Source organism: Anthonomus grandis, chromosome 22 (genome assembly GCF_022605725.1).
Source record: "Anthonomus grandis grandis chromosome 22, icAntGran1.3, whole genome shotgun sequence".
In the NCBI taxonomy this organism is placed as follows: Eukaryota; Metazoa; Arthropoda; class Insecta; order Coleoptera; family Curculionidae; genus Anthonomus; species Anthonomus grandis.
In genome coordinates this window covers 23434287-23455225 of record NC_065567.1, presented here as the reverse complement: position 1 = coordinate 23455225, position 20939 = coordinate 23434287, and the positions used below count along the sequence as shown (strand labels likewise).

At 28.4% G+C, this 20939-nt stretch overlaps 1 protein-coding gene across 1 annotated transcript; it reads right to left on the bottom strand.

The window, feature by feature from the left end:
• Window positions 1–476: 476 nt before the first annotated feature.
• Window positions 477–17083, bottom strand: LOC126748973 (IDLSRF-like peptide). The gene is made up of 4 exons (XM_050458539.1): window positions 16850–17083; window positions 7843–7960; window positions 7481–7647; window positions 477–3095 (listed from the first exon to the last, which is right to left on the bottom strand). Exons 1-4 carry the CDS (start codon window positions 16983–16985, stop codon window positions 2902–2904), a joined length of 615 nt encoding a protein of 204 aa, XP_050314496.1. The 5' UTR covers window positions 16986–17083; the 3' UTR covers window positions 477–2901.
• Between the last annotated feature and the right edge of the window lie 3856 nt (window positions 17084–20939).

The window sequence follows — 20939 nt, the reverse complement described above, 5'->3', positions numbered from 1 at the left end:
TCAGTTGATACAGTTAAAGATCTACGTGTTCTTTCCGATCGAAGTTATCTTTCTTATTGCACATTTTGGACATTATTGGAGTATGTGTACTCTTGGATTTATCACTGGAAATAGTATTAATTTTTCACCTTAATGTTTCAAATTATACTTTAATATTGCTCTTCGGTTCGTTCTCTACTTGAACATGCGAATAATATACTATTGGACGCATTGAGGTTATACAGAGAAGGTAATGCTATCTATATTCAGTTTCACATCCCTAATCTTGAAATCAGACAGTATTATTCTGATGCTTTTACACTTTATAAGATTTTTATATGATTATCCTACTATATTGAAAGCAATTGCCTTTAACACCTGTCAAAGAATGGTTAACTCTCCTATGGCTTTCTTTCTTTACTCACTAGGACTTACTGTACAATACATCCAAATGAATGCCGTACATGTGATCACCTTAAATAAATAAAACAAAAACCTTACGTTTTCTGAATTACGTTTATTATTATAAGAAAATTCACTTTATAATAAATTATTTTTGACCCATTCATTCAAAACCCGAATTCTAATCACGACAGAACCCAAGTCTTAACTAAACTGGCCTATACATAATAATATTTTTTTCTTTAATATCAGTACTTACAAAGTTACAAAATTGTGTGATATGTATGTATATAGGTACTTAATACAAAAACTGGTCGTCTAAAAGATGAATAAAGAGGGGCATCCAAACATAACTTTAGCGTAAATAAAAGCCCCCCTTAGGTCTGTCGTAAAAGTTTACGTCAAAAGGGTGTAAAAGGTTCAGAAAGGTCAGGTGTCATGAAGATGGTAAAGGTCGTTATCTTGACAAATGATCAGTCTTAAAAGCAGCTTAAGACACCCCCGTGAAGTAAAAGTACAGACCTAAAGGGTTCTTCTTTAATCAACCTATAATAATGTTATACAAAAGAAAATGATTAGGCACATAATAAAAATTCTGATTAAATGTGTCCAGGCCGATTGTTTTTTTTTAGGTTAATTGAAAAAATATATTTTTAGAGGGTTGCTAAAAGCTCCCTTAAGAATCTTTTAACCTATACAAATAGAATTCAAAATACATATAGATATAATACTTTTACAAAGATAAATAATGTATATTCTTTCAAGACTAATTTCACATTTAGTGCGGTACACATTAGTATGATTGTGCTCTGGTTAAAAATTTCGAGGCAAGCACACCCCATTCGCCATCGGGTGTTAATATATCAGGTCGTTATCTCGGCGAATGACGTGTCTTGACTCAATAATTAAAATATTGACATCGATCACAAAAATACAGAATCTAGCCAGACTATTATAGGAATCTTAGGCCCTAAATATTGGTGCAATACATCCATGTTATTTTTTCTTGGCATCGAATGTTTCTTTGTTCTTTATCAACGGGTCAGAGGGAAAACTAAGGGGAATTGCTGACCTGCACCGTTTTCAACAAATACTTTTTTAGTATTCACTTAACCTATTGATTTAGACGTTTTTTTCTCAGTCGTGAGTGCCTCAAATCCAGGAAGAATCTTGAAATGTTTAGTAGGTTTGCCAAGTTTTAACCATAGATATAACTAAAATCATTTCAGATATATGTTTTCTAGCCAGTGGCAACTTTTTGGCGCCCAACAAGAATCTAAAGCCAAATTAGATTAATCAGTGTAAATCATTTTTTATTACTGGTTTAAAACGTATATAGAGGTTTGGTTTTGAGTAAATATAATTAATTCCAATTAATTGATCAAAATCTATGGTTAAATTGGCTTTTTTATCTTCATAAAATGCGGCACTTTGTATATAATAAGGTCAAAAAATATTACTTGCATAAGCTTTAACGTTAATAAAAGTAATACTATACAGGTTTTTTACAAACTCTTTATGAAGCTTTTGAGAATCTTTATAAAAGTGACCTCAGAATACCCTGTATAGATCTTTGCAGCTTGTTTGACCTTATTTAAGAAAGATTTAGTCATGGACTGTTATTTAATTTATTAATATAGATTTAATTCTAAGGGTGCAATAAAGTGCTTTATTGTGCCACAGTAATTGTATTGGGAGTCAAAGATTAAATGACACATAAATAACATCTATACTTCGATTGATTACCTATAAAGAATCAATAAAATGTAGTCTTCTATTGATCTATATATGCTCGTCGAGCGTCCTGCTACAGTCTAAGTTCGATTCTAAAAAACCTTTTTGTCAAAAATATCTTCTAAGAAAAACCTATCAATAGAAGACAAAAATCCAAAAATACACGAGTAAGTAATAATATATTATATTTTATATTATGTATAAATAAGTGATATGCTTTTTAACACGTACGTATGATATGTTTATCGATACTTGCCGTAAATGTGACATTGGATATTTGCCACATTTGACGTCTGATATGTTTATACCTAAACCTAATTTATGTTATTAACAATTAAGTTACGAGGGGTGAATCCCTTCAAAAATTTCAAAAATAAAGGGACGGAAATCTTAAAACTGACACTGCTGCTGACAAGGAGTTAGGGGGAGAAAGAGAGAGAAAGGTCTGTGACCAATAATATTGTTGCTCCACCAAAGCAGATAATTATAGTGTACAGTTTTCTTTATTTCCTTACCCTGCAATTGGCTCAAAAAATGTACAACAGTCTTAGCCCAAGTTCACTCCAGCTGTCTGTTTTTGGTGCCCAACTAAACTGGTCACTGCCTGAACTGTTACAATTTGCAATAAATCACTTTCATAATCATGAAAACAATTTATTACATTTACTAACGAACCGAAAATTGCTTCTTTTAATAAGGGAGGTAGGAGTAAAAGTGTTTGCTCAAAGGCATGTGAGGTTGGGGATGGGCATAAACAACAACTTCAGCAGCAGGGTCAGGCCAACCTCAATCCAGAAATCCGGTATTAACCAACTTCTCCAGGAAAAACTTCACGTCTCCCAGTTCGGAGTCTTTAATCCCGAGGGATTTCAGCATTCCTAAATCCCCGTTTTCTACTGCCATGAATACGGAGCGCAGATGCTCCAGGTCGGATCGCATTAAGTGAAGTGCTGCTCCGAAGTCTTCAATCGTTTGAGATTCTGAAACGAGATATTAGAATAAGAACACTTGTTTGGTAAACGTGACTCTTTTTTTGACTTTTTTGGTCTTTTGATAGTTGCTGTTGATTTTAAAATTACGGATTTATTTCGTTTTGTGTGCGGTAACTTCTTGAGATAAAAATAGTTGGGTGCTAGTTGATCAAATGATCTTTTGAAAAAAGTTGTTGGCACACATTTCAGGGAGTAACGTGTGCCAGCAATTTGAATATTCTTGCAAGACACATGCCTATAGGCCACATAGATTGCAAATTCACTTATCACCAATAAATATTAGCGACTTATACAATCTTCACCCCTTTGTAAAGCCTATCAAGGGTTTTACCCAATGTTAGAGTTAATATTGATTTTTCACAGTTTGACTATTTAAGATCCTTACAAAGCACATTAGTTAAATACCCTTTATTTAGTGAGTATGTGATGAGTAATGAAAACCTGTTTAAATGAGAATTAAGAAATCACTCTGACGAATATATACAGATAATTCAAAAATTGCTAAAGGTAATGGAGCATAAATTTATATCGCTCCTCTAGATATAAACTACTTATTTGTTGGGTATTACTTCACTTAAAATAAAAATCAATTTAGAAAATACTATCTCAAATAATAAAAAAAGGAGAAAATAGGCTTATTCAAATATTTAAAAGAAATATGAATTTAAATCTTTAACCATCTTTCATTATATTTAATTTAATATAAATTCAATGAATCCTAAATACAATAATTTGCTTGAGGTATAGCAGTTTTGATTTATTGGTCTCTGAGCTCGTTTCTTCTTGTTAATATCTTACCTAATTTTATTATGATTATTGACATTGAAAAGAATGAAAACAACCTATTTAATTAAGAAAAATACCTAATTTGAACTAATGTTTCGGTATTTATATCTACTACCGTTATCAAGGTAAATAAAATAAAATTAAATTAATTTAAAAATATAAGAAGATATACTTATCTTTTCTAATCTGTCATCTGCGTTTAAGACTTGTTCTTAATTCTAAAGTAAGTTACAACAGAATTATTTGTTATCTTTCAAAACAGTTTATGAAACTATCAATCAATCGTCAATTTATAAAAATGTATTGTAACTATTTTACAATTAGGAACAAGTTTCCTTTCGAGAAATAAAATAGGGTTTTTTCACGTTTTACTCAAAAACCTTAAGGTTATATGAGAAAATTATAGATACAAAAACTATAGATTTTTTTGTCACCTATAATTTTCTTAAAAAGCATTTTTTTCTCAGGCAATTATTTTCTTCAAGAAAATCGTTTTTTGATTAACCTCACCCTTACCCCCCCACCCACCCCACACAACTTACCAGTAAGAAATTGTTTTTAAAAATCATTGTTTTACAAAATAATACGCATGAATAACAGCTGGTTTCGTCGTTAATATCTAATCTAATAACACAGTTTGTTTACTTAAATTTAATATAATTATATATATGTATATTAATAAATATTTAATACATAAACAGTGCTATAGATTGGATATTATGGACGAAAAACAGTGATTTTTCAAAAGAATTTCTTATTGGAAAAATGCTTGGGGTGGGTGGGGGGGTAAGGGTTGTGATGATGAAAAACAATATTTTTGCAGAAAAAATATATCTAATATTTCTATTCCAACACTGTTTATTTAAATTTGATATAATTTTATATACAAATATTTAGTATAAAAATAGCGTTATTAGATTGGATAATATGACGAAAAACAGCGATTTTTCAGAAGAATTTTAACAAATCTTTGAGGTGTAGTAATCAAGTTTGAAAACTATATATGCAAATCCTTTTTTCTCTCTTTAGTAAACAGAATCAGTGAACTGGTTCTGTTTCTGTTCTGTTCTGACATCTCTGCATCTTTGAATAAATAAAAACTGTAATGTACATTGAGAAACTTATACAGCGAATACAGCCTTTTGTACTTAGTTCTTTATTAAAACTAAATTGAAGTTGACCTCTAAATTCCTCCAATTCAATAAATATATAAATATTCGTCCATGATCTATCCGAAGAAATCATCTTAGAGTGTTACGCACTAATCTAATAATTCTGTATTCCTCGCATTTTTGGCAACGAATTAAAAATAGATGTCAACTGGTCCTGTATTTTGCTTTTTCAATTTCTTTTTTGATTTTCCAGTGAATTCCTTGTATTAAATATAAGTAAGAAATTATTCCTACCAGTATATGGAGCAGTCGGTAGGATAACCGGAAATATCCGATTAATGCACTGACAATGCATATAAAATGGCTTCAGTTGCCTAAAAGAAATAAAGAAAAAATTCTTCTAGGCACTCAAGTAAAATCTGGATAGAACAACAATCGCCTATAATATGTAAATACTGGCTTGAAGTGCCTGGAAGACATACAATTTTAACTCTTCCAGGTATTTAAGTAAAACCCGGAATAAAATGTAATAATGTGGAATAATGTATATAAGTTTTGTTAGAGCAGTCGGTAGGATGACCGGGAATATCAGAAGGCAATAATCGACCTGCTGTTTCAGCTGACCAGTCTATAAATTTATGTTTAGTTTGTAAAATTGCTCATATGCTAATATCTGGCAAATGAGGAAGAACAAATTTGTATTTAGACTTTAGTAGAAATGAAGAAAAAATTCAATTACTAGATACAGACATAAAAATTACCTTAAATTCCTGGATGATATGCACGATTATTTTGAACTCATGAAAGAATGGAACAGAACAAAAATGCAACAAGCTCTAAAGAAGACAAATTCCTGCATTTTGTAAAATGTAAGAATTAACGCCATTAATTGTCCGGACTAAGGTATAAAAAAAACTTTTAAAAAACTGAAAGAAAAATAATTTGAAATATATAAAAGATGTAAAAAATAACCTCAAAATGCATAAATGTGTTAATTATGCTGGCAATCATTTAAATATTCATATTATGACGCCTGTAGTCGACTTTCAAGAAAACATTAAAACTTTCTCACGAAATCCCGATTTCTCTTCGTGCTGACATACAGCCAGGAACGGAAAAGTTTCTTTAAATGATATTAGGGAAAACTTTGACAGGGCCAAACCAAACTTAATAAATAAGATGACAAAGAAAAAGGGAACTTTTTGAAATCTTTTCTATGTACTTACATACGTTAAATTTATGCTGCTTTAGTCCAAGTAAATCTCCTTAACTATTCATTTATATTAGATTAAGTTAAATAGGTTAAAAAAGAGCCTGAGCAAATTTTCTGGATTTTTACCCCATGTAAGAGCTGAACCGGTGAAGTTCAAATGATAAGCATATTAATAAGCAGCTTCGCTTTTTCATCGATTTTACATATCCCTGGTTCAATCGCAATTAGATTTTCTGGGACTAACGTTCGCTTGTTTCGCAGCCTAGCTTTAATTAATTAATACAGCTAAAGCACAAAGTTTTCATTAATTAACGTTTATCGATTACCTGATGATTATGTGAGAAAAGTATAGATACTAAAACTATAAATTTTTTATCACTTATAATGTTTTTAAAAAGCATTTTTCTCTCAGGCAATTATTTTCTGCAAAACAATAGTTTTTCATTAACTATACCCTTACCCCCCCACCCACCCCATACAACTTACCAGTAAGAAATTGTTTTCAAAAATCATTGTTATCCAAAATAATACGCATGAATAACAGCTGGTTACGTCATAAATATCTAATCTAATAACACAGTTTGTTTATTAAAATTTGATATAATTATTTATATATATATATTAATAATTATTGAATGCAAAAACAGTGCTATTAAATTGGATATTATGGACGAAAAACGGGATTTTTCAAAAGAGTTTCTTACTAGGCAAATATTTGGGGTGGGTGGGGGGGGTAAGGGTTTTTATGATAAAAAACAATGATTTTACAGAAAATATATATTTAATATTCAGTATAAAAACAGCATTATTCGATTGGATAGTATGAATGAAAAACCGTGATTTTTCAAAAGAATTTCTTCAAATATGTGAGGTCTAGTAAGTGACTTTAAATACTAGATATGTAAATCATGTAATCAATCTTTTTTCTTTCTTTTGAAAACAGAATCAGTCAAGTGGTTCTGTTTACAAAACTACCCCTAATTAAATCGCAATTAGATTTTCTGGCACTCTAAAGTTCGCTTGTTTTGCAGCCTATCTTCAATTAATTATTACAGCTAAAGCACAAAGTATTCATTAATTAATCTTTACCGATTACAATAAAAATTTCAAGCTAATATCAATAAAACTCGGCAATTTTATACCTTGTTGGAAAAATCGTAAACAACGATTTATGATCTAAATATATGGCCTTTTAATGGCTGAACTATCAAATAATAATTTGCTACGAGTCATGAAACATTTATAGACAATTATATTATTACCTGATAAAGCGATAGCAACTTTATCAACGCCACCAAGTGGCTTAAGGGCATCTCTTGCCTTACTACCAAATAATTTCTCCAAATAATTCGGTCCATGGCTGGCTAGAAGCGACTTTAGGAAACTTCCAGTTTCTTCTACTGGAGGACGTTTTGCTGCTGTACATAACCTTAAAATGTTAACTACATGTTAAATAAACTACTATTTTTTTTGACTGATTGTAATACACAAAATTAATGTGAACAGGATGCTATCAATTCTATACCCTGCTACACCACAGCAATAAATTACGATCAAATTACAAAATATTAAAATTAATTACTACGCATCAACTAGAAGTTCATCTATATAATTAATCACTTGCCTGGAATCCTCGTCGTATCCATCAAGGCAATCGGGTGCTCCATCACACAAATACTGAATTGATATGCAATTTCCATCTCCAGGACATTTAAAGGGTTCATAAGGGTGACATGCATCACCTAAAATAAAACTTAATAATTAGTTATTTTACGTAATATAATACACATAGGTTCAAAGCGTTTCAATTTTGAAAAGACGCTATTAAATCCTCAACTCAAACAAAAGCGAGCTTATAAGGTTAGGTACTGGCGTGAATAAACTTCTAATTTTCTTTCAGAAGTTTTAATTTCGCTTGCAATTTAGCGACTGAAATTACTTTTAGAATGGCTTGTTTACCTGCAGCAGCTCGTTTATTAGATGGAAGCCAAGAATTCTTCATTATTGCGTATTTTAGGATTTTAACACTTTTAACGGCGTTTTCTTTTAGAAAGTACTTGCGTTTATTTAGGACCCATTTTTATAAAATGTAATAATCAAATATAAATATTAAAAAACTTATAAGGTACTCATCTTTTACCTTTTTAAATGTTTGACTAATGCATAACTTAAATGGATATGATTTGCACCCATCTATTTGATTTCATATATCTCATTTCAAAGGTTTATTTTATTTTATATTATTTACTTTTGAATTTTTTAACTTTCCTATAATAAAATTTGAAATATAAAAAAAAATACGTTTAAATATGTTAAGGAAACCAAAAATTGACCAGTCACTAAATAGCTGTTAATGCATTATTTAATGTTAAATAATTATTTATATTTTCCATTTATTTATTAAGTAGTTTAAATATTAGACTATATAAATCCTATAAACTCACAGATGGACATACCTTAAATGCAATATATTAATTTAATATACCTCAAGATAAAAGGCTTGAAAGCTTAATATCCCTTAAATCTTAAAACATGCTATACGTTTATTCACAATTATATAATATAAACTATATTAACTTACAAAATATATAAAACAAATATATGAGAAAAAAAAGATTATATGAAGAATTTTCTTGTTTGGACATACAAGACCAATCTGTGTACATGATTTGTTATGATTTTTATTTTACTTTAGATTTTCCCCTTAAATGAAAAATATGTCAAACGTCAATGGGATTAGGTAATAATGTGTCAAAAGTAAGTTGGAACTTATAGCACTTGATTTTCCTCTTGAATTTCTCTGAGCTTATCTGGAAGTTTGTTGAAAAGATAAGTGATAAATTGTTGGAAGAAGAAGACGATATAAATGGAACTATGATATTTTCTTGAAGGGAATGATCCATTTTTAAAGTATTATTTAATATGCAGTTGACATATGGATTTCAGAGACAGTTTTCGTACATTTAAAATGCTATTTTCAGAAAACAAATTTTTAAAACAACAGCTTGATAAATATATAGTTTTCTCAGACTAGAATTATATAAAATGCTCCAAATGATAATACAGTATCTAGCTATTTTTATTCCACCAAGGATCCCTATAAATTTAGAAACAATTCAGTTTAATTCAGTCGAATTTTTTCATTTAAGTAAGTAACGTGCTTATCTCATTTTAGATGTTTACCCAGCATAATGTCGAGGTATCTAATGGTATAATTGAAAATATTTTTCACGTTTTTTACTTTTGCTAATGCATAACTTATATGGCTAGGATTTGCACCCATTTATTGGCCTTTAACTGATTCCTTCTAATGTTTAATTTTTGTTTAATATATATTACGGAAATTTTAACGCAAAATGTATATTTTTAAAATAAAAAATAAAAATTGTGTTAAAAATTGCTAACAAATCTTAGTACCGATTATTTATGGATTACTAGTTACAATTTCAGATGTTAGTAAACAGCTTTCAAGAAGTAATTTATTATTTTAGATTTTAGGTTTCTTATAAATGCATAACTTAAACGGATATGACTTTCGGCTATTTAATAAAATATTTTTTGGAAATATGTGCACATATTTTCTTAATTTAGATACCTTTTTAAGCTTCTATTATTGTTTATATTTGCCAATAAATAATTTAAATATTTCAATTCGTAATGAGTTTGATTTTTTAAATTTAAATTTTTTTCTTGAAAAATCAATTTAATAATAATAATAATAATAATAATAATAGTAAACGCTTTTTCAATTAAAAAATTACATAGAATGACTTAATCTAACGACGAGATCTAGCACAGCTACTCCATCTAAAAGTTCAACATAAAATAATATTTATAATTTAAAATAAAATGATGAAGATCTAATCTAAAAAACAGTACAAGGCGAAGATAAATATTAGAAAAAAAAAATAAAGATGTCAAGTAAATATCCAGATTCACTATTACAAACCCTTTAGAAAGTCCTTAGAAAGCACTAAAAGTTTTACCGCATTATAGCTAAACGATTTTGGAAACTTAGAAGTCTTGTTTTTACGAATGTCAATGCTATTGCAGTTTGCAAATATAATTTGGTAAAAAGATGCACTAGATACTTTTCTTTTAGATTTAATCACATGGTTAAATTTCCTACCATTGTAGCAAAATTTAAGACAAAAATTCTAAACCCATTAGAAACGCTGTACTCATTGACATGATATTCATTTTTAGCTAATTTCTTGCTAGGAATTCATAGTTTTTTTTTTATTTAGAAAAACTGTTTATTTTGAAGAACGTAACTAATTAGAAGGCATTAAAAAAAAGTCGAAAATGGTCATTTGTGACCATTTCTTTGAACCCTGATTTCACCCTAAAATAATCGAAATTTTTGGGAAAAAAAATCCTTGTTAATTACCAATAAGTTTATTATTATTTTACATTACTAACCTTTGAACTAAAACAAAAAAAAAGTGAAAACAAACATATATTTCTTGGTTCTTATATTTAGCTAATTTTTTATAACATTTAACTTTAAAATTATGAACATTTCGTCAATTCATAAACAATATAAGCTTTGATTACGCGTAGGTCAGTAGAATACATTACATTAAGAAAAAGTAGATAAAACTAAAGAATCGCATAACCTTAACTTATTATTGGTGGAATAGACATTTTTGTGTATGTATAATAATTTTAGTTTTAAATAAGCACTTCATCATGCCTTATTTTCGCCAACTTTAATTTCGAAATTATCATTAACAGTAGCTTAGATTCAGGATTATTAAAAACGAGTTTGTGAGCTTTATATATTTTAGAAATGATTAAAAGATCAAAGTTAATATATGCCGCAAAGTCGTTTACGTTAAACCTAGGAAATGAGAAATAAATTTGAATGTCAGCCGCATGTTATTGAAATGACAACTAAATAACTATAAAAGTCACATGTATATGTGGAAAATAAAAGTGAACGCAAAATTGACCTCTGAGGAACAGCTTTCTGGACAGACTAATAATTCCAAATCGTTGATTTAATATAAACTCATGATATAAATCATAATACAAATCTTTCAAGAATTTTGCATAAAGATCGAAAAATACTAACTGGTCGGTTATGACACGTTGGATTATTAAAAATAGGGCAAAAGGGAATTACGTCAGCTAATTTCTAAGGGTTAAAAAATGTGCGAAATTTTAGAGTAGTATTAATATTTAGCGTCTTATAATGAGTTAAATATAAAGTGATAAGAGATTAAAATCATAAAAATCTTAGAGTCAATACCAGGTTGACACATTTTCATTTTAGATCTGCAATATTTATATAATTTTACTGTAAATTTTCCTAAATCCTTATACTTTGATATTCCTAGATTTCTTATACTTTGTTAAATATAAGCATAACTTAAATGGATACGATTAATTTGACCCATTTTTTAGTATCTATATTGCATTATTAAAATCATTAATAAAATGCTTTATACAGGAACGTACTTAAGTTTATTTACTGTTAAATTAATAAAAAAATAAAATTCAATTACCTAGTCGCATGCACCCTATATAATCGGTATTTAATTCCGTAATGGACTAGACCCTTGCATTTAATAAAAATCATTTATTTTTATGTAACCTGTCTGCATGCAACCCGAAGCTACTGTTTTTATAGGGTTTTTAAGTAAAAAATTACATATGGGATCATAAACCAATTACAGTGAAAACAGGCGCATCTAAGTAAGAAAAATGGTTAGGGATGCAAAAGTCCATTATTCACTTAGTAATTGTTTTTATCTTGGTTATTTATTATTTGTTATCATTATCATTATTGCTAATTTCAATCCGATAAGAGCACGCCTTTAAAAAAAATAATACAAATATGGGGAAAAATAGAACGAAAGAAAATATTACGATATCGATCGAACACTGCGACACAACTGTTGATGCAGACACCCAACAAGTGTTAGGGGTGTAAATAACCGAAGAGAAAAAGAGAGCGGAAATGGAGAGGAGTAAAGAAGAGGGTAAAAGATCCACTTGTATTCTTTGTGGTTTTGCTTATTTTGTATAATAAGATCATCTAACATGGGCGTTTTAATTAGGCACGTTTACAAAAGGGATCATCATCACCCCAAGGACTTTCCAAGGGTTTCATGGAGTAAATTAAGATTAAACATTTTTCGAGGCTTAAAGGTTTAATCATCTTAGCATTCAAAAGTGCCCAATTGTTTTAATTTTCAAATCATCAGATTGGTTTCTGTAACACCTGATAATAATGCTCGTAATGGGAGTTATTCAATAAAACAAACATTATTAAAAAGGTCATTGGGTTCAAAATAATGGTTATTGATTATTACTGGGAATAAATATTTATCTTTATTGGTATTAAAACAGGTCATAAGAAAAACCTGCTATTTGCCTTAGGAAACACCATTTCAATAATATTACGATTAATTTTCCGTTATTTTGAAAAGCACTGAGGCAAAAATAATGACGTGTGCTTTATAAATTGTATTAAATAAATATAATATTGAGTTATGTTTAATATTAAAAAAATACTCAAAGCTTACAATTCTCATTTGTTTTGAAAACTTTATTTAAATTTGAATAACAATGTGGCTCAATTTGAAATTTACATTAATTTAACTGGATACGACTTATATTTATTTATCATGTGTCTGGTCTGGCATAATGATTATAATACAATATTATTTAATTTATATTTACTTCCTTCTGCAAAATCGTGTTATATTTTAAATATAGATATAAAATATGGATTTAATACTGAATATTTGAGATAAATGTTTTATTTTATCCAAGCTGGTCTTATTTCCCAAGAGAGCACTTTTTATATTCAGAATGAATGTAAAGAAGACTTAGAGGAAGCTGAGATGCTAAAATAATAAAAAGGTTTAATTTAAAAAAACGTTTGTTATTATTTAATTTAAAAATGTTAAATAGAATTCTTAAAAGGCTCTTTCTTTTAAAGCATAACTTAAATGGATCTGATTTATTGCCAAAGTGCTTTAACTTATTAAGTGGAAATTTAGTTATTTAAATTATTTTAAGGGATTAAGTTTGGGGTAGTTGAGTTTTTAGCATTGAAACAGGTCATAAAATAAACCTGCTATTAGTCTAGTAAACACAATTTTAATATGATTATAATTCAATTGTTATAATTTTTTTTATTTTGAAGAGCGTTGAAGCAAAAATAATTCTGTTTACTTTATTATTTTTATGAGTTATATTCAATAGAAAAAAACATTCTTTTCACTAAAAGCTAAATTTTTGTTTGTTTTAAAAACCTCATTAAAATTCGAATAACAATCTGGCTCAAATTGAAATTTACGTTTATTGTTCGGTTTTCATAAAATATTTGTTCCAATGCAAACTATTGCATAATTTAATTGGATACCACCTATAATTGTTTATCATGTGTCTGGTCTGGCATAATGATTATAATACATTATTATCTCATTTATATTTACTTCCGTCTCCAAATCGTGATATATTATAAATACAGGTATAAAATATGCATTTGATATTTTATTTTATATAAGCTAGTTTTGTTTCCCAAGTGAGCTTTTTTTATATTAAAGAAGAAGCTGGGATGCTTGAAATAATAAAAATGTTTAATTAAAAAATACGTTTAAAAAGATTGAAAAGAAAAGTTCCAAGTAGTTCCTGAAGTCCTTTTCTTGCTCTTAAATTAAGGCATAACTTAAGTGGATTTGATTTATTGCCAAAATACTTAGAATTATTAAGTGGATTTAGTGCTGGTTAATTAATATATTTGCTTCGTCAATTTTCGTTCGTTTAAAAAATATTCATTAAAATTCCAATATGGTTTAATTTCAAATTTATTTTTCATGAGTGCTAACTACCGCATAACTTAATCGGATACGACCTATACTTTTTTAATATGTGCCTGGTCTCGCATATTGACTATCATAAGTTGAAATTTAGATTATATTCTTTCTGTAAAATCATGATATATTTTAAATATGGATTCGATAAAGAATATTTGAAATCAATGTTTTATTTTATCCCAGCTGGTTTAAATTCCCAAGGGAGCCTTTTATAATCAGAATAAATGTGAAGAAGTCTCAGAAGTAGCTGGGATGCTTAAAATAATAAAACTGTTTAATTTCAAAATACGTCTATTATTATTTAATTTAAAAATATTGAAAAGATAATTTCCAAGATTCCTAAAAGGTTTTTTCTTGGTCTTTTTAAATTAAAGCATAACTGAAATGGATTTACTTTATTGCCAAAGGGCTTGGACTTATTAAGTGGAAATCCATTAATTTATTATAGGGGATTGAGTTCTGTGTAGTTAAAATATTTGCTTCGTAAATTTTCGTTACTTTTGATTAAAAAATTCATTAAAATTCAAATATGGTTAAATTTAAAATTTACATTTATTTTTTATGGGTGCAAATTATCGCATAGACATAAATTTCCTTTTTACTATATTGAAAGAATTCGAGGTAAGGGTTAAAAATTTTATTGAAAAATTAACTTGCTTTCTTTGGCACTTTTTCAAAAACTTGGAAAATCGTTTGTTTTTCTGACAATTATTCAGAAATTTATAAAATTCATTCGCTTTCCATAGCATTTTTATAGGAAACTTGGAAAAATCTTTTAACTTCATCCATCAATATTTTTTTTGCTTAATAAATATTACGATTGATTTTAATATTACCATCGATTGCTGTTATTCGTGAATGCAATGGAACCACGATTAACAATTTCTCTATATTATGTATTAAATTATTTTTTTTTTATGTTCAATATATCTATGTAGCTTTTTTTGCTAAATAAAAAAAATATAAAAAAAGCGAGTACCATCCTGAAAAAATATTACTTTGCTTGCTATAGGCTAACTAAAGGTGCGCGTGTACTTTTCTTATCAGTATAGCACCTTATGTTACTTTATTAAATGTTCGTTTTTATCTTAACTTTAGATCAAATCTTATTTTACAAAGTTATCTAGTGCATTGTGGTCCTTTGAGCGAAATCTACTTAAAATATATAAATTTTGATTTTTGGATATCAAATTTCATTTGCTTCATTAAAAAATTGTAATTATCACTTTCATTCTTTTTTGCCATAGTCATTACTGGTCAAATTTGCACTAAATTTAACATTTTATATTAAATTTAGTGCTGAATCAAAAACTTCTTTTTTTGAAAAGATGCCAACCATTCGACGTTTATTTACGTCTTTTTCAAGGCTCTTTACTGTGAAGAAGCTTTTTTGTCGTTTGCATAAATACTAAGGCAATGGAACAATATATGTAGATGGGCACATATGTGAATATACTTTGAACAAACATAACATAAATCACACATGATAGACAATAACTTTTTTTTATACTTTACATCACTATAACTTCTACGATATACATATATATTTACAAATAAACGAACGCGGTCAAGAACCACACATGAACTGAGTTAGTTTATCTTAGTTAATCTGTGGTAAGTATAAAAGTATAAAAAAAAATTATTGTCTATTATGTGTGATTTATGTTATGTTTGTTAAAAGTATAATCACATATATGCCCATCTACATATATTGTTCTTTTGCCATTAGTATATATGCAAATGACAAAAAAGCTTCTTCACGGTAAAGAGCCTTGAAAAAGACGTAATAAACGTCGGCACCTTTTCAAAAAAGGAAGTTTTTGATTTCTTGGTCCTAAACCTGCAAACTCCATCTACGCTACTTACTAATGACGCTACTTTTAGTCGATATTTTTTATTATGTTTGACTTTAAACAAATATATAAAAAACGTAATATAATTATAACAATAATATTATATTAATGTACTTCTGTAAAATCCTACTGAATATTTCAGCTGAATATTTTATTTTATCCAAGCTGTTTCTATTTCCCAAAAGAGTTTTTTATAATCAGCGAAGAGTACTTAAAACAGCCTAATTTAAAAATCCATCTTATATCTGTTAAAGAAAAAAAACCTGGGTATTTTTAAATTAAGGCATAACTTAAGTGGATATGATTTAGTGACAATGTGCTTGGCTTAATAAAGTGGTAACCCCGTAATTATTCCATTCATTTCATGTGTTGCTTAATTAAATTGGCCAACTAAAACTAAATTAATTAGTTAGGTGTACTGCTTATTCTAATTTAACGACAATTTACTAAGATTAACAGAGCTATAAATCCGGAGAGCATGACTGTGTGGGAAACGGAAGCAACGGAAACAGTATATATACGAGGATCCTAAGCAAACTCTTTTGCTATTGATCGGACGGCAAAAGCAATTATTTAGTTTAAGCAAACAAACTGCTGGGATCATATTAAATGCACTATATGGGGGTTTAGTAGGCATCACAAAAGAAAATATAGTTTGATCAAATATATTATCAATGGGCATGATATAGAGATTTTAAAATATTCATTAAGGAAAACAAATTTTAAGATCAAGTCACGAATGCCTTGTAAGGAAACATAAGCACATTAATATTCCAGGCAGACCATTGCAATGACAACAGAATTCAACAGGTTCTCCTACGTCGGCAATATTTCACCCTTATAGATTTAACTACAAAAACCATATAGAGTGCGTGATCAAAAAATGCGCTTAACATAAAAAGTGAGATTTTATAAAATAAAAAAAAAAGTTTTAACAGAAACTTACCACGTTTAGAGCTAATGTGACCATAGAGTCGGCTTAGATCGATGGCCATAACGGCGTTAGGGAAGGCTGCGACCACCGTTAAAAAAACGAGGACTAAGAGGAGAGGATGAGGCGACGCAAGCATCGGCCGTGCCATCCTGCTTACCCTCTTGCCTGCTGCTTACCTTTTCCTGCTCAACAGATCGCAACCGACTACCGACTGACTACTTTACTGCTGCCACTGCGGCTCCGTGCAGTTTCACCTACTTGCTTTATACGCGCGAGCGTTCTTCGGTCTTTTGGGTGCGAATGGGTTGGGGGCGCACAGTGGGATCAAAACGCAAACAAAATTGGCCATAAAAAAGTTTCTTTATTTTTATAAAATCCTTTGGGATCCTTAAATAATTAGAATATTGATTTTTTTAAATGTTATTGCATAACTTAATTGGATACGACATATATTTAAAATCTAAAAGTTTCTTTATTTTCTTACGATGCTTTGCGATACGTAAATGATAATTATAATTTTAATTTTGGTAGGTACAGTAACAACAATTTTTCAAAAATTAGGAAAATCGTTTGTTTTTCTGGGAATTGTTCAGAAATTTATAAAATTCATTCGCTTTCCATAGCAATTTTTTAGGAAACTTGGAAAAATCTTTCAATTTCCTAAATATTTTTAAAAAATTAAAAAAATGTTTTTTTCCTATACATCTTTCAATCAACCAATAACTTTTTTGCTAAATAAATATTATGATTGATTTTAATAATACCACCGATTGCTGTTATTCGTAAATGCAATGGAACCACTATTAACAATTTCTCTATATTACGTATTAAATTTTTTTTTATGTTTAATATATCTATGTAGTTTTTTTTTGCTAAACAAAAAATATAAAAAAAGCGAGTACTATCCTGGAATTCATTCAGAAATGTTGGAAAAATATTACTTTGCTTACTATAGGCTAACTAATTTCTTTATTTTTATACAATCCTTTGGGATCCTTAAATAATGAGAATATTGACTTTTTTAAAAGTAATTGCATAACTTTATAATTATATAACTGTAACATAATAATTATAATTATAATTTTGGTAGGTATAGTAACCCTGTATCTACCGCATTTATTATCTAAGTATCTAATATACACTTAAAGAAAAAAAAATTAAAGCTTAACTAAACTAATATATCCAAAGTGTTTATTCCAATCAAAACATTTACTATACAACATTTAATACTTAGACAAATTCACAATATTCAAAGTTAATAACAGCGACTCACCTAGAAGACTTAACACCTATATGTGTAGTACTGTTATCCTATAAAAATTAATAAAATAAAATTATAAGAATTATCAAATTTAAACTCACATCTAAAAGAGTTTTTCAAAACTTTTTATGTTTTCAAAAATATATGATCGACATTTTTTCCTAAAAACATCAATTTTTTGGCAATTTTTTATTTCAAGGGGAATAAGATTATTTATTTTGGGTCCAAAATTATTAACAAATATCAAATTTGCATTAGTATTACTTTTAGGTAATTCAATAAAATTATTGGTTTTATTTTATACCTATGATTTACATAATTTTTCAATTCACAATTTTTATATACAAAAACACTTATCTCCAAGATGTATAAAGACCGTACATCAAAAATAGGCTTAGAATATAACAACCTCGTAGGGTAAAGCCTATTTTTTCTATAAATTACTTTAAGTAAATAATTTTGTACAAAATTCAATGAACTCAATGTGCTCTTATACATACCACCCCATACAAGAATACTTAATAAGGATTCTACAAGAGATTTATATACAGAAAACAAAAGGTTTTTATTTAAAATGTTTCTTAAGACATAAAATTTATAATTTATTTTTCTAATATATGATGTTAGTTTTTCTACCTGATTTTCCCATTTCAGATGTCTATCCATGATGATGCCCAAGTATTTTATTTTTAAAACCTCTTTAATTTCTTGGTTTGAGTTTTCCACTTTTATGTTGTTAAAATCCGGACGGTTTGCCAATGTTATGGAAAATTTTGTTCGATAGTGTTTATTTCAAAGTTTCTTTATTTTGTTACGATCCTTTAAGATACAGATAGGCAGAATATTATTTTTTCTTAAAATAAATGCATAACTTAAATGGATATGACAGGGGATTTTAAATAATTTTTTATATATTTTAGACATTTGACAGAATTTTCAGTTTTATTCCAGGTATTTGATAAAGTATTTTATTTTTCACACTTTTGAAGGCGTCGAAGAATTTTCCATTTCCATTTTCCGGGATTCTGATATAAAAATAATTTTTTTTAATGGTATATTTAAGTATAATTTTTGCTTCAATTTTTTCAAGATATCCTTTATTTCTATTCAAACTTTTAGCAGTAATTTTTTATGACTTTAATTGCATTCTTCTATCCTTTAAACCTACTTTATTTTTTATATTTAAGAGTCTTTTTTATATTTTCAGGCACAGTTTTTATTTGAAGTTTTAGAAAACGACCACTTCGAATTTCAGAATATATTTCACCAATATTATATTCTCTGAAAACAATCCAAAAATATTAAAGTTTGATCATTATTTATGGAATATCCAAGATCAATTCTTGATATTTTATAATGTTTTTTTTTAAATTCAAGCTTTCCTTCCATAAGAGTTTCCTAATCGGAAATTTAATTTTCTTCTGTTATATTTGGTCCACTGTAGGGCGGTGCTGCGCCCCCACACTTTTAGGCTATTCGTGAGCATTTGACGGTAAAAAATAACCAACCAATTGGTTATTTTTGTTATAAAAAAACTGCTGAGTGAGTGACAAATTGCACACTATTTGATATGCTCGACATTCGACAAATGTTATTTAACCTTAATTAATTATAAAATCTGAATTAATTTATAACTAGATTGAGGCGAGCTTTAGTAAAACTAAATGACACTTCAAAAGTTTTTTTAAAATAATGATATTTTAAAAACTTAAATTATTCCAATCTTCTAGAAAACCTAATTTGTGCGGATGTTTGCACAAAAAGTAAAACCACCCCAAGTTTTAATTAGATTATAATATAAGGACCTAAATGTAAAGTTTTCCGGGGAGAATCCTTTATTTAATCAATATTAAAACTTAGTTTGACCTCCTTTAAAATCCAATTTATTTTTGATTGTTTTAGAGTATGAAAACGTGGATCGCGTCCAATTAAATTATGCCGCTCATTTTAAATAATCCCCCTGTTCAAATATTACTAAATGCCTTAAGCATTCCGGTGTAACATTTTAGGGTTTGCTCCGAACTATGAACCTTTATTACATTTTCACATATGTTATTTAATTAGTCTCTTATCCCGGGAAAACTCCGTTTGTGGAAAAGCAAGAACAGTAAAGTTTTAATTTAATTGTTGTCTTAAGGCCAAACGGTAAAAGTGTAACGTTTTCCCTTAGTTAGTTATTTTCACTGTTGTGAAAACTGTGTTGTGACTTCGAAGAATTTTTACTGAAAAAGATTCTTATCAGTTTTCCAGGAGCAACATTATTATATTAAACCTAGTCTTAAGGTTTGTATAACGTACTGTGGGCGCCCTCTGTTAGCAACCTCGATATAGAATTAAAGTTTCCCTTTGGATCTGAGTTCAAGGAAACTCCTAAATCGAATTTCGATTTTAGATACAAAACACCCGAGAGATGTCGCTTTAGTTGGAGAGGGCTTTTCTGCTCATTGATTTTGAGGCTCTTATCGCCATCTACTATTTATGATTTTTATAAGGGGATAAAATAAATATAAATAATGCCGATGATTCAGTTTTTTTTAAGCATAGATGGCGCTACAGTATGTCAGAAATAAGCATGAGGGCTACATATGGATATCATATATTGGCTTGAGTATAAAAATATAAGAAACTTTATTAATACAGCTGTGTGTCAAAAAAAAATCATACCTTAACTCTATATTAAAATCAGATTTTGGAAAAAACTAAATTATTTAAATATTAGTTCAGTCAGAGCCACCTGAGTCTATTTCGTCTAAATGCCATTAAGAATTTAATAATTACTTTATTAGGTCTATCTCGGTCAGTATGAATCGAAATACGCTAAGCTACATTGTTGATACTAGG